Raw genomic sequence first — 15857 nt, 5'->3', positions numbered from 1 at the left:
CCAGGTCACAAAATACCAATGATGATGATGATTATGATAAATGTTCCAGCTAAATATTTTAGTTTGTAAGTCCACTTGTACTTTTTTTGGTTTTACACTACTCTTATTCCACCAAGATTATGACATTTTCTATTAAGTTATTCACAAAGAATAAGTTTAAGATGTAGAAGATTAATTTTAAAAGAAGCCAAACTCCTTTTAAATTTTGAATTAGCACATATTTTAAATGCTTTTGTTAAAATAAGAAGCCACTCAATCCCACAATTCTATATTCTCCAGGTCTTATAATTATTTTAGTAGCTATACCAGCCTATATGACTAATGTACTTTTTTCCTTGTATGTATGTGTGCGTGCACATGTGTGTGTGTGTGTGTTGTATGCATGTGTATGTGTCCATGAAGCACCACATGTGTTTACTTGTAGTGGGGGGGGGTGAGGAGTGTTCACATGCAGTGGCCAGAGGGGAGTATCAGGTGTCCTGCTCTGTATTCTTCTGCTTCCCTCCCACTTTTATTTGAGCCGGAGTCTCACTGACCCTGGAGCTTGTCATGATTTTAGTGAACTAGAGAGATTCCTAGAGTCTCTACTGCCCTACTGTACATAGAATCTCACAATGTATAGAAATAGAATCTCATAATGAATAGAAACTGCCACTTTTTTTGGTCACACTGGGTGACCAGGAAACCATAGTTATTCTCCAGTCTCTGCTCCCCACAGGACAAGATTACAGACATATGTGGCCATATCCAACTTTATGTGGGTTCTGGATATTCAAACTCAAGTAGTCTTAGGACCTCATGCTTGTATAGGAGGTGCACATAACTGCTGAGCCATTTCTCAAGCACCAAACTGACGTTTTCTTGTTACAGCTCATTTTCACTGTTTCTGATTTTGCTGATAATGATAATCTGCACATGGGTTTTTGTCTCCTGCTGAATAATTTCCATAAAACACTCTCTGGGATATTATTCAACTCAAAGTTCTTATTGTTGATCTTTTCTTTTCCCTTCAAGGTAATTTTTATCACTAGCAAACATTTAAAAATACTACCGCATAATAAAAATAACTCATCAGGGCAGAGGATGTGGCTCAATGACTCCAGTACCTGCTTAGCAAGCATGAAGCCCTGAATTCAACTACACAAACTGAGCTTGGTGGTACACACCTGTAGTTGCAGCAGAGATAGAGGTAGGAGCATCAGAAGTTCAAAGTCATCCTTGCCTACATAGTGAGTTTGAGGCCACCTCATGCTACATGAGACTTTGTCTCAAAATAAGTAATTCATCAACATAAATATGCACAATATATTAGTTTATGGAAATATATAGTAAGACAGAAGAGCCAAAAATTTGTCAACAACAACCATCTATAGGGATGGAGAGATGGCTTAGCAGTTAAGGCTCTTGCCTGTTAAGCCTAAGGACCCAGGTTCAATTCCCCAGTACCCACATAAACCAGATACACAGGCGGCATATACATCTGCAGTTAGTTTGCAGTGGCTAGAGGCCCTGGCATGCCAATTTTTTAGATGCTCCCCTCTCTCAAATATATAATAATATTTTTAAAACCACCTATAAGAGCTGGAGAGATGGCTTAGCAGTTAAAGTGCTTGCCTTCAAAACCAAAGGAACCAGGTTCAATTCCCCAAGACCCACATAGGTCAGATGCACAAGGTGGCACATGCTTCTAGAGGCCCTGGTGCACCCATTCTCTCTCACTCTCTCTTTTTCTTTCTTTGCCTCTCTCTCTCAATTAAATAAATAATGAAATAAAATAAAAATATAAATCTATAAATGTACAGATATAAAAATAAATTGAAGAAATGAATAAAAGTAGTAGAAACAGGGCTGGAGAGATGTCTCAGTAGTTAAGGTGCTTGCCTGAGAAGCCTAACGACCCAGGTTCAGTTCCCCAGAACTCAGGTAAACCAGATGCACATAAGTACATGGCATGCCCATTCTCTCCTTCTCTTTCTCTCTCTGTCATAAATAAATAAATATATTAAAAATAAGATAAAAAGCAATAGAAACAGTTTTCTATAACATGTTTTATATGTTTTCATAATGAAAGTTAAATTTAAAAAGTTATTTTCATAATGAACAACCTTGTCCATATATTAAAAAATAATGAATATGCATAATGACTGCCTGCACACAATAAAAATTGTTTCTATAAATGCACTAAAGAATCTCCTTACCAGGATCTCCCCCATTATCTTCCTTACGGTTCCTGGGTCCTTGGGAAGGTATACGTGGAAAGAGAGAGGATGTATTCCAACTCTTTTCCTCCTGGTTCACACGTGGCATATTTGGATTGTGTTCATTATAGAGATGACTAAAGCGTAAGTGGTATTTTACCTATAGAGAAGAGTGGGGAATAAGCATCATGGTAAAGTAGAAAAAAATAAAACAGAAATTAAAATATAGATCTTGCTTCAAGAAGAGATGGGGGAATTAAGGCTATAATAAGAAATATCACTAACACATGGGCAAGCAGTAAACCACAAAAACTATAATCACAGTAAAAAATAACATTATCAAAACTTTTACATTAGCTGGGCATGGTGGCACACACCTTTAATCCCAGCACTCAGGAGGCAGAGGTAGGAGGATTGCTGTGAGTTCGAGGCCACCCTGAGACTACAGAGTGAATTCCAGGTCAGCCTGGGCTACAGTGAAACCCTACCTCGGAAAACCAAAAAAAAAAATTACGTGTTTTTCCTCTCATCTTTGTGACATTTTCCTTCTGAGTTGCAAAGACACAACTAGGGTACACTAGTGATCACTGTAAATGTATTTTCTAGGACCACTTTTGTTCTACTATTGAATGAACATTTAAAAAAATTTATCAGTGCCATCAGCAACATGGTGGAAATGGAGATCCCAGGTTTCAATATCTTACACACACAAGCATACTGTGGAAAAACTCAAAAGCCTGGTAATAAGTTTAAATCATCTTTAATCCACACAGGTAACTCAAACGCATATCAAAGACAACGAGGAGCTGGAAAAATGGACCAGTGGGCAAAGTGTATGTCATACAAACATGAGGACCCAAGGTAGGTCCTCAATATCACATAAGAGCTGGGTATAGTGGTACACACTGTAATACCAGCACTGAGGAGGTAGAGATAAGCAGATCCCAAAAGCTCACTGGCCAGCTAGTCTAGCCTACTTGGTGAGCTCCAAACTAATGAGAGACTCTGTTTCAAAAAGAGGTGGATGGAAGGCTGGAGAGATGGCTCAGTGGTTAAGGGACTTGCCTGAAAAGCCTAATGACCCAGGTTCAATTCACTAGTGCCCACATAAAGCAAGATGCACAAAGTGCCACATACATCTGGAGTGCATCTGCAGTGGCTAGAGGCCCTGGCAACCCTTCTCTCTCCCCCCTCCACCACTTGCAAACAAAATAAATAAATAAAGAAGAGGCGGATGACATTATCTGAGGTTGTATTCTTCCACATGCACAAGTACACATGCGCATGCACCCCCCCACATGCTCACACAAACATACCCACCACAGGCACACGTGTATGTGTATGCAGGCACGCACACATACACACACACAATGTCTTTTTTAAAATTTTTATTTATTTATTTCAGAGTGACAGAGAGAGAAAGAGGCAGATAGCAAGAGACAGAGAATGGGTGCGCCAGAGCTTCCAGCCACTGCACACGAACTCCAGATGCATGCGCCCCCTTGTGCATCTGGCTAAAGTGGGTCCTGGGGAATCGAGCCTCAAACCGGGGTCCTTAGGCTTCTTAGGCAATCACTTAACCGCTAAGCCAGCTCTCCAGCCCCAATTCAATGTCTTTACATGACACAAGCTGTGGTACTTTGAAAATGTTGCCCCCAATATATTCAGTGTTTTATTAGTTTGTAGTTTGCATCTGCAGCCACCTAGCTGGAGGTGGTGTCACTGGGCAGATCTTAAGGTGTGGTGGTTGGTTTGAGATTTCAATCTAAAGATATGCAAAGTGTGCCTAGCTGGAGTTCCTGAAGTGTGCTGTGTGGCTTTTGATTTTTAGGCTTGTGCTTCTCTCTCTCTCTCTCTCTGCTTGGTCCTGTGAAAGCAGGCCAACTTCTTCTGCCATTATGGAACTTCCCCTAGATCTGTAAGCTTCAATAGTATCCCTTCCTCCATAACTTTGCCTGGTCTGGAAATTCATCTCAGTGAACTTGAAGCTGTTTGCTATGCAAGCTTTCAACATATTCAATATAGAAGGAGTATACCTCAATTGGCAGCGCAAGTTGGTGGCTAAATAAGATCATCTAGCAAGTTCTTCACACAGACATACCAAGTTAAACAGTTACATTGCACCAAACTAGCAGCACAAGAGCCAGGTCAGGTGAAAGACCACAGTGTCCACTCATCTGATTTTAGTATGACAAAATTGAGACACACTGAAGGAGGAGAGCAGGAAGTGGGCTACTGTATAACCGCCTATGTGATAGGTTAAATGTATGTCCCCCATAGACTCAGGCATTTTATTAAAGCTTGTCTCCAGTTGTCTAGCTGGAGGAAGTGTCATTGGGGGCACACCCTGGGGTCTATCCCTAAGATATTACAGAGGACAGAACAGAATTCCAGTATAAAGGTGTGCAGAGCAGTCTGAGCTCTGGGGTCCTGCTTGCTGCAAGTTCATGCTTGTATGCTTACTTGGTGCTTATCTGCTTGCATTTACGAATGGGAGATACTTGAGTTTCAGTTTGCATCACCAACCAACTGCAATGTGGGCCTCAGTATACCCAAGAGATTGAGCACATAGGTCCTTGTCTGTGAGACATGGGTGGCCCAGGATCTGCTTTAACTAATCTACAGAAATCTTGGACACCATAGCATAGTGCACAATACCATCTATCAGTGGTAGGGGAGGGCAGGGGGCAAAGATTTTGTTCAGGAGCATGCTGTGGGGTTGGCAAAAACTAACACTGGCAAGAGCCTCATATAAGTTATTCCCAGCCTGCCTGCAGATGGAGCCTCTGGAACAGCTCCAGTATCAAAAGAGACACATGGGACCCAGCCTATTAAATTTCTATTCTCACTAGGATCACCTGTGCCTGGCTGCAGCAATCATTATGAGTCTACCTCAGCTACGGGCAGCCCATGGAAGTATGTGTCTTAGTCCAAACCACATGTTGTGCTGATTTGGGTGGGTTATTGACTCAGATTGGAACTCACCTTGGTGGCTTTAGTGGCCATATAAGTGATACAGGATTCTGGTGCTGATCTATCCACAGTAGATCTTGTATTTAATCACGGGTCAGTAACTTTGGACAAGGCATCTTGGCCTAACACAGCCCCAACAAGACCCTTCTGGAGACAGAATACTCTATGTAGGAACTCCCTGTTTCTTTTGCAAAGATACACTAAGTACTTCAAACAAACCTAGGCTTTGATTACCTTCTAGTACCTTAACAGCAACAACACATCAACTCCCGGCTAATCCAGATATGGGCGCCACCTACTGGCAAAATAATGGAGGTGACAACAATGTCAGAAAATAAGCAGCCTGCTCAGAATTTCTGCAAAGCCCCAACACCATTTTAGGAGAACTGCACTACATAACTTTTCAATACAAGACAATCTTCTTTTACAGACAAACAGAACCTTAGAAAACACAGTTCCACTGGATTTGTTTTATAAGAACTTTTAAAGGAACTTCAAACTGAAAGAGACACGAATAAGCTCAAGAACTTTCAGAAAAACCTGACTTTACTAATCTAGCACTCAAAATGAAAGGAAAAAAGATGACTCAACAGTTGTCAATACAGAATGATACGTGGATAATTTAATAGATATTTTATGAAAACGTTATATGCTTGAAGAAACATAAGAGAAATATTTCAATAATCTAACACAAAAACTTAGCAAAGAAAAGGAAACATTTGTGTTTGTTTGAGACAAGGTCTCAGTTATTGATTGTAGCCTGGGCTGGTCCTTAATTCATTTTCTTTCTGCCTCAGCCAAGTGCTAATATTACAGGCATGTACTACCATGCCCACCCAACAAAAATTCTTGAGACAAAAATGAACTCAGTGAAAAAAGACTTTTTTTTTTTTTTTTTTTTTTTTTTGGTTTTTGAGGCTGGGTTTCAATCTGACCCAGGCTGACCTGGAATTCACTTTGTAGTCTCAGGGTGGCCTCGAACTCACGGCAATCCTCCTAGCTCTGCTTCCTGAGTGCTGGGATTAAAGGTGTGTGCCACCACGCCTGGCTTGAAACAAAACATTTTTAAAAGCTTCATTGTTGGAGATTAATATAAAAGTAAAGAATGAAGAGCAAAGGAGAAAACTTGTAGAAACTTGGGGAACAGTATGCAAAGAGCAAATATTTTGGTCACTGATGTGCAAGAAAGATTTGAAAATGCTAAATTTCATTCAAAGAGCTTCTTAAACCTAGAGACAGGTACATATATCCAGGGACGGAAAGATGAAGGGCAAGTGAACAGATTTAAAGACACCTTTATAATCAATTTCTCATATGTAAAAGTAAACAGAAGATTCCTAAGGCTGCAAGAGAAAAAGAAACAGCACAAATGTGTACCTGAATTTACTTGACAAGTGACTGAATTTTCAAAAAAAAAAAGAAAAAGAAACTTACAGATTAAGAAAGAGTATTATCAGGGGCTGGAGAGATGGCTTAGTGGTTAAGTGCTTGCCTATGAAGCATAAGGACCCTGGTTCAAGGCTCGATTCCCCAGGACCCACGTTAGCCAGATGCACAAGGGGGCACATGCGTCTGGAGTTTGTTTGCAGTGGCTGGAAGCCCTGGTGCACCCATTCTCTCCCTCCCCCTCTCTCTCTCTTCCTCGTTCTCTGTCTGTCACTCTCAAATAAATAAATAATAAACAAAAAATTTTTAAAAAAAGAAAGAGTAATATCAGATGCTTAAAGTACTTTAGAAAAAAAAGACAGAAAAGCTGTTAGCCAAGACTACTGTATTCAACAAGCTTTTAGAAATGATGAAGAGATAAAGACTTTCTTAGACAAACAGAAGCTGATAGAACATATTTCCACTGAACTTGTTCTTCAAGAAATAACAAAGGAAGTTCTTCAAGCTGAAAAAGATATTAATAAGTAAAAAGGAAATTCAGAATACCTAATATTTATAGGCATGATTCATAAACCATTTATAACTTTAATAGGAAGTCCTCAAGGATGAAACAACTAAAACTAATTACATCACTATGTTTTAAAAGAAATATGTAAAATGGAACATCAAACACTCTGAATGCAGTGGAGAGTATTCTTATTGGTATATTTTCACTGGATCGTTTTTCTCTTTATAATAATACTCAATTGCTATCATTTAAAAATAGCATGTAACAATCAAAGGTATTTTTATAAGCCTTTGATAACCACAAAGAAAAAGCTTGTGATAGGGCAAATCAAAATAATAAGATAGAAAGCATATACACACGTAAAATAAATCACTTTGTCATTATGGAAGATTGTAAAGGAGGAAGGAAGAGAGGAAAGGAGGGAGGGAGAAGAGAAGGCAGGGAAGCAGACCAAAACTAGAAAAGAAGTTATATAACAAAGAGAGCAAGATTTCACCTATAAATTGTTACCTGAAACGTAAATGCATTAAATTCTTCAATTAAAAGACAAAATGACTGACTATCGCTCCTTGGCCTTTTGGCTAAGATCAAGTGTAAAAGACAAAATGACTGAGCTGGGCATGGTGGTGCACGCCTTTAATCCCAGTACTCAGGAGGCAGAGGTAGGAGGATCACCATGAGTTCAAGGCCACCCTGAGACTACTTAGTGAATTCCAAGTCAGCCTGAACTAGAGTGAGACCCTACCTCAAAAAACAAAACAAAAAACATGACTAAGTGAATCTAAGCGATAAAAGAACTAGCTGAAGTATATGCTATTTATAAGAAACTAATTTCAGGCCCATGGAGTTTTGCAGAAGAGGGAGCAGAAAGACTGTAAGAGCCATAGGTTGAGACATCATGCCCAGAGACATTCCCTCTCCCGCAAAATAACTGACTGCTGCTCCCACAAGGCATAAACCACAACCCCATAGGGAATAGCTGCAACCCCGCTGAGGAGCGTCCCCAACAGAATGGGGGCAGGGATGAGGGTAAAGAAGGTACCAACACATGATGTACCCATTAGAAATATGTTGTTAATAGTAACACTACAAAAACATTAAAATTGAGAAAGGCATAGTGGCGCACACCTTTAATCCCAGCACTCAGGAGGCAGGGGTAGGAGGATCACTACGAGTTCGAGGCTACCATGAGATTACATAGTGAATCCAGGTCAGCCTGGTCTAGAGTGAAACCCTACCTCAAAAACCCAAAATTAAAAAAATTAAAAAAGAAACTCATTTCACTTCTAAGAACACACATAGTCTGGAAGTGAGGGTATACAATAACACACATACAGGTATAGCCATACTAGTGTCTATATGTATAAGTCAGGTCGTAAATCTAAAATATTTAAAAGAGACAAGGTCATTGTATCAGGATAATGAGGTTAATTCACCAGAAGAAAATGTCTAAATATATGTGCATATAATATCAGATTATTCAAATATATGAAGGAAGTATTAACAGGCATAAATGGAGATGTAGGCTCCAACACAAATAACATCTGAGGACTTTAAAACCCCACTTTCAGTAATGGACAGATTATCCAAATGGAAAATCAATAGAGAAATAGCATAGTTAAATTGCATTCTAGACCAAATGAAAGCAAATACCCACAGAAGCTTCCAAACAACAGATATAAAATAAATGTTTTTCTCATCAGCATGTAGAATATTCTCCAGTATAGAGCATATGACAGACCACAAAACAAGTCTCAAAAAGAACTGAAATCACATCAAGCATCTCTACTGAGCATAATGCAATAAAGCTAGAAGTATGTAACAAGAAAAGCTTTGTAAATACATAAATACATGGATGTTAAGCAAATCATGGCTCAGAGAACTCATAAAGGAAATTTCAAATTTTTTCTTCCCCATGTGGTAAGGTTTCACATATCCCCAGCTAGCCTTAAACTTGCTATGCAGCCAGGATGACACTCTCCAAGTGCCAGTGTATGCACTACTAGGAATTAAATCCAGGGCCTCATGCATGATAGGTAAGTACTCTGCCAGCTACATTCACAGCCCCTTAAAATTTTCTTGATACTAATGAAAATGGAGGTAACATACCAAAACATGTGGGATACAGAAAAAGCAGTAGCAACAGGGAAATTCATAGCAATCAACATCCACAGCAAGCCCAGTATTTTCTTACCCACAACTTCGGGATTAAAACCATCTGCAAGGCCAGGTAGATTCCCAAAGTTAATACCCTATTAGTTCAAGTTTTCTTCAACCATTTTCCATCAGTATAAGGCCTTTAGGTAACAGAGATACTTTCTGCCAGTATAATGCAGTTGTTAAAAGTTCAGGAACCAGCCTGGCATGGCGGCTCACACCTTTAATCCCAGCACACTCAGGAGGCAGTGGTAGGATTGCTGTGAGTTCGAGTCCACCCTGGGACTACATAGTGAATTCCAGGTCAGCCTGGGCTAGAGCGAGATCCTACCTTGAAAAACCAAAAAAAAAAAAAAAAAAAAAAAAAAAGTGCTGGAACTAGGCTGGGTGTGGTGGCACACATCTTTAAGCCCAGCACTTGGGAGGCAGAGGTAGGAGAAGCATTGAGTTCAAGGCCTCCATGAGATTACATAGGCAATTCCAGGTGAGCCTGGGCTAGAATGAGACCCTGCCACAAGAAGAAAAATAAAGCAAAGAATAAAAGCACAGTAACTAAAATAACTTGGAGCTGTATTTAAATTCCTACTGCTATAAATTTGCAATTATGATGCTGGGCAACTAAAAATTTTTTCTGAGGGCTAGGAGATAGCTCAGTAAAAGCACTTGTTTGCAAGGTCTGACAGGACAGGGTCAACTCCCCAGTACCTGCATAAAGTCAGATGCAAAAAGTGGTATATGCTTCTGGAGTTCATTTGCAATGGCAAGAGGCCCTGGCACTCTATTCCCTCTCTCCTCTTAAATAAATTTTTTTAATTCCTATTAAATCCTAAAATTTAGGGCTTGAAAGATGACTCAGTAGGCAAGAATATATCACACAAGCATGAGAACTTGAGTCCAGATCCCAGCACTCATAAAGCTGGATACAGTAGTAAATGTGTATAATATCAACACTAAAGACAAGATGGGAGGCACAGAAAGAAGAATCCATGGAAGCTAGCCTAGTGTTGCAGTGCCCAACAGGAGACCCTGCGTCAAACAAAGTAGAAAGCAAGAACCAATATTTGTCCTCTGACCTCCACACACATCTGTTTTCCTGAACTTATAAACATGAACACACACTCACACATACACACAACACACATGCACACCCATAAAACCCCTTAAATCTAAAAGTAGAAAGGTCAGGTAACAAGATAAAGCTTTCTCACCTTAAGTGGCAAAGGGTCTTTGCTGGTTTTGAAATTATGATCAAATATAATAGCAGCCAATACAATAGAAGACTTATTTTCATACTTAATGTAATCCTCAAAAGATTTTTCTGAAGAAAAACCTTGTACTGTAAAGAGAAAAATCTTAATTTATCCATTAAAAATATAAAATATCTAATGATATTTCCTATTGGATGAAAACACAATCCTGTGCAATATTGAAAATTTCAAAATATTGTTATTTAACCACAAACATCCCAGACTATGTAATGAGTATTTGAAAAAAGCAAAAATCACACATAAAATATGAATATGTAAAATAAAAGTGAATTACTAGTATATAAAATAAAAGTGAGTTCCTAATAGATCATAGATATACATGTAAAACAAAACAAAAAAGTCCTGTAAAAAATGGGATGAATGTGCTTGTGATTCGGGGGTAAAGGAAATTTTTGTGAAACAGAACACAAAGAAAAACAAATATAAAGGAAAGCTTGATGAAATTTAAGAACCATTTTTTAAGAGATCCTACTAAGTGGAAAGATAAGACACAGACCAAAACTCAGAGGTGACACAGAACACTGACAGTAAACAACAACATCTGTAAACAAGTGCTGTGGGGTTGAGGGAAAGGCTCAGTAGGTAGAACCTGCTGCACAAACATGAAGATCCACGTTCAATCCCCACACTCCACGTAAAATGGCAAGCACTGAACACTGGGGAGGCCAAGCTAGACAGATTTCCCACCCCTGGCTTGCTGGCTAGTTTGTCTACCCAAATCAGTGAGATCTTGCCTCAAAAAGTAAGGTGGAGAAGGTTAGAGGAAGATACCCAACATCAACCTCTGGTCTCCACATACACGTGCACAAATGTGCTCACATACACATATACATATATATATATATATATATATATATATATATATATATATATATATATATACATGACACACATACATATATAAAAAATACCTATAAATAAGAAAAAGACAACCTAACAGAAAGATGGGCAAAACATGTGAACAGTTTTGCCATGAGGGGGCACAAAAAAGGCGAATAGTCATACTGAAAAGATAAACAACTAAATTTTAGTCAGAGTAGGTTAGGGAGGTAGATCAGTGGCAGGATACTCGTCGTCTAATATCAGCAGGGCCTTAGGTATGATCCCCATCATCAAAATAAAGCAGCAGCAACAACAAAACAGATTTTTTAGAAAACAGGTTTCAATCACAGTAAAGAAAATTCCAACCACATTGATCCCATCACACCTTCACTGAAATGGTTAGTGTTCTGTAAACTTAAATCAAAGACTTCATTAAATGAAAAGTAGTCATTAAAATTTTTCTATATAAACAGAGACTTGTGACCTAAATAAGGTTTTAAGTGAATAATGTTATCTTCTTTTGGTTTGTCCAATGAATTGACCCCCTCATATTTATAACCCAAAGATACAAAAGCAATCTTTCATTTTCAAACACATGGAAACTGAGTTAATTCTCTTTCCTTCAAACTAATAGAAATGCTGAATAAAATTTAACAATACATAGATGATAGTAAAAGGAAAAGAAAGCAGGAAGAGGAGGGAGGAGAAACAAAGATGTAGGAAGGAGGGAGAACAGATGTCTCAGTTCCTTAACTAAACAATTTAGATAGTGTTTCTATTCTGCATTTTCTCAAACCTATACTAAAAATACCAATGTGCAGTTGAAGTGTATGGTTCAGCTGTGTGTTCAGCATAATCACAGATGCACACAGCTATCAAGTCCATCTTAGAAAACATGCGTACACCTCTACAGAAATCTTATGGCAATATACCTACATTGGAATTGCCAGATCATATAATAGTCTGGTTCAGTGAGAAACTGCCACCGTTTTCCCCAGAAAATGCCCCATTTGCATTCCCACTAGCAATGGAACAGGGTGCTTCTTATCTTAAACAAAATCTGTTTTTGTCGGATATGAGTCACCCTGTAGACATGAAATGAGATTTTATTGTGGTTTTTATTTTCATGTCCTTAAGGACTAATGATGAGCATCCTATGTGGTTACTGATCATTTATATCCACTTGGAAATATCCAACTTAAAAAAAATCCCTTGACATTTTTTAAGCTGGATATTGGTCTTTTTGTAATTAAGTTGATTATAGTATTTTACATATGTGACATACACACCCATTACCATATGAATAGCTTTCTAATTTTTTCTTCCATCCCCTAAGCTATCTTTTCACTTTCTTGGTAACTTCCTTTGGGTGCAGAAAATGTGCCTGCTACTAGGAGCACAGGAGGGTATGGGCTTCTCCAGGCCCTTGGGAAGGCTTCTGCACTCCCTGTTATGTGGCTGAGACCAACTTACAGGGCTATTTCAGATTCCTTCCTTCCTGGCAAAGATGAAAGTCAGGTGACCAAGGAGGCATGCTTCCCTCTATGTATCCCTTTGTCACCAACAAGACTCGTCCTAGTGAGAGATAGAGAGCCTCTTTTTTTATTTTATTTTTTAAGGGTGATATAGAGCCTCTTAAGGGTCTGCTATGATATCATGGTCAGCAGGTCTGTCCTGGGGACTCAGTGTGTCTTTCTTTGGGTGTATATATGAGCAGACAGGTCTTAGTCTTCAGTGATGGGCTGAAACAAAGTCTGAGTCCACAAGCAAACCTACTGAGGAACTCATGTAAGAGTCCCACTGAGAAGGTGTGCAAACCACTGATAGGATGGATCACTGCTGGAAGGGGCTGGATTTTGGATCAAAAGCAGAAGCTAAGATTAGCAGGTCTGGGCTGGAGAGATGGCTTAGCGGTTAAGCGCTTGCCTGTGAAGCCTAAGGACCCCGGTTCGAGGCTCGGTTCCCCAGGTCCCACGTTAGCCAGATGCACAAGGGGGCGCACACGTCTGGAGTTCGTTTGCAGAGGCTGGAAGCCCTGGCGCGCCCATTCTCTCTCTCTCCCTCTATCTGTCTTTCTCTCTGTGTCTGTCACTCTCAAATAAATGAATAAAAAAAAATTAAAAAAAAAAAAGATTAGCAGGTCTATCACAAGAAGCACAAGTGGGTACCATTCAACCCTAGTCCTTGAATGGATGGTTCTAATACAAGATTAATGTCACAGGAGGTTATAGCTAAGTCCACAGTGGGCAGGAACACTTCTAGTTCTTTAGGCAGAGATAGTAGATAAGACTGCTACCTGGGTATTGCTCTTTCAAAACTGATCTCCCAGGTCTTGGGCTACAGAAACTCATAATCAAATGCTAATGTGCACACAATGCCACTTTTGTCCATGTATAGCTACAAAATTATTGCCATATATATGGCTCTCTCTCTCTCTCTCTCTCTATATATATATATATAGATATATATATATATACATACATACATACATACATATACACACACACATACATACATACATACATACATACATACATACATACATACGAACACAGGGCCTCCTGTTTCTATTTTGCCATCACCACTCCATATATATGATATTTTTCAAAACTATATGACAAATTAAATCTATATACTTATGTGAACCATGTGAAAGGACTGGAGAAATGCATGCCAAATTTCTAACAGTATTTTTCACTTCAATAGAAAGAGAAATTGAATATGGAGAAAAGATGAATAGTAATGAGGCATTTCTTGTTATAACTCTACACTGTTTTAGTCTTTCCAAATGTATTCATATATCATATTTAATGAATATCTTTAATAAAATTCTTAAGATGAATGACCTTGATTAAGTATCTGTGACTTAAGAAATGGCTCAATGGTTAACAGCGCCTGCTTGTAGGGCCGGAGACCATATGAGGTCAATTCAGGCATCCAGGTAAAACAGCTCGGCATGCACACATCCCTGTGGCCCTAGTCTTTTCAGAAGAAGAGACCAGGAAACTGCAGAGGCTCATGAAAACTGTAGCTTCATATTCAGAGAGAGACTCCATTTCAAGGAAACATGTGAATGAGAGAGGATACCTGATGTTCTCTGGCTACTACATGTACATACACACATGCATATACCACATATTCACACCAAAAACATACAACACACCATACACTACATAGGCACCCAAGAATAAGTACCTGTTCTGTCCTTAGATTTGGCACAAGGTCAAGTCCTTACATTAGAACAAAGCATAATGACAGACAAAGATTGCTTACCTCAGCCATCTAATTTTTATTTATATTTTTTGAGAGAGAGAGAGAGGCAGATAGACAGGTTGGGGTAGAGAATGGGCAAACCAGGGCCTCCAGCCTCTGCAAAGGAACTCCAGATGCATGTGCCACTTTGTGCATCTGGTTAACATGGGTCCTGGGGAATCGAACTTGGGTCCTTTGGCTTTGCAGGCAAGCACCTTAACTGTTAAGCCATCTCTCCAGCCCTCAACCATCTACTTTTAAGTATATTACTTAAATAATGATTATGCCAGCAAGACATATGACATTGTTGGACAAAATCCATGATATTATACTTAGGAAGTTAGTACATAAATTATAAAAGTTACTGAAATTTTAAAGAATTACAATTCTTTTAAAATACTAATATATTCTACAGAAAAGTATTTTAGATATTTTAATATCTAACCTTTAAAGTTGAGTTGTAAATCCCTTTTGACCATCTCAGTAATATTCCTTGCTACATCACTTTCAGAAGGCACATAAATCAATTCATAGGTAGAATCATTATGAAGCAGGAATGCAGGTGGTGTCAAGGAAAAACCATTGTAAGTAATACCATGAACAAAACTTCGCTTTGTAATTTTACGCATAGTTAAAGTCCATGCAAACAACAGAAATATCAAGACGACTTCCACAACTAAGCCAATACCCTGCCGCCTCTGCAAGAAAAACAGACCTATGTTAATGAATCTGTGAGTGTATGCAAGTGTGTGCAAATGATACAAGCCCACATTCTTCTGCTTTATGCTACATAAGGATGGTTTCCTGGAATGCCCTTCTGATTCTTTTCTACATTACATTGCCTATTCATCGATTCCACCCATGAGCACTCTTCAGATTAAGGAATGTTAACTATTCCCAACCTTGGAATACAAGAAAGGAAACTAAAATGAAGTAGCCCCACCCTGTGTTCACAGCTGTTAAATCCATTTCCCACAGATACCTCCACTTACCTTTAAAAGAAAATTTTTCCAGAGGAGGACAGCAAATTGCTTGAGCCGTAATGAATCCATTTTACCACAAAAGGTGGAAGCTCAATGGTTAATCAGTAAAGATTTAAATAATTAAGGTTACCTGCCAAAACATTCAATGTCATACAGCAAAATAATATTCCTTTGTTTTACATTTTGATTTCATCAATCTTGAAAACCAACTACAAAAACTGAAAACTTGAAACCCTATTTTTTAATATCAATTTATTTAACTCACAACCAATGGTTTTCTATTTTGGATAGAAACATCAAGTAATAGAGG

The 15857-nt window shown here is 38.7% G+C and overlaps 1 protein-coding gene across 1 annotated transcript in view; it reads right to left on the bottom strand.

The window, feature by feature from the left end:
• The window catches only part of LOC101613773 (phospholipid-transporting ATPase ABCA3-like), a 196412-nt gene extending 180796 nt beyond the window's left edge, over nucleotides 1–15616 (bottom strand). Inside the window, exons 1-4 of the mRNA XM_045130610.1 lie at nucleotides 15557–15616; nucleotides 15010–15262; nucleotides 10431–10558; nucleotides 2199–2358 (exon numbers count right to left, since the gene is read on the bottom strand). Coding sequence (XP_044986545.1) covers nucleotides 2199–2358; nucleotides 10431–10558; nucleotides 15010–15262; nucleotides 15557–15616 — 601 coding nt within the window. The remainder of the gene's footprint in view (nucleotides 1–2198; nucleotides 2359–10430; nucleotides 10559–15009; nucleotides 15263–15556) is intronic.
• Nucleotides 15617–15857: the final 241 nt, after the last annotated feature.

This window comes from Jaculus jaculus, chromosome 12, assembly GCF_020740685.1.
Source record: "Jaculus jaculus isolate mJacJac1 chromosome 12, mJacJac1.mat.Y.cur, whole genome shotgun sequence".
NCBI classification, from domain to species: domain Eukaryota; kingdom Metazoa; phylum Chordata; class Mammalia; order Rodentia; family Dipodidae; genus Jaculus; species Jaculus jaculus.
The sequence above is the reverse complement of the archived record's forward strand: the minus strand, read 5'-3'. Positions and strand labels throughout refer to the sequence as shown.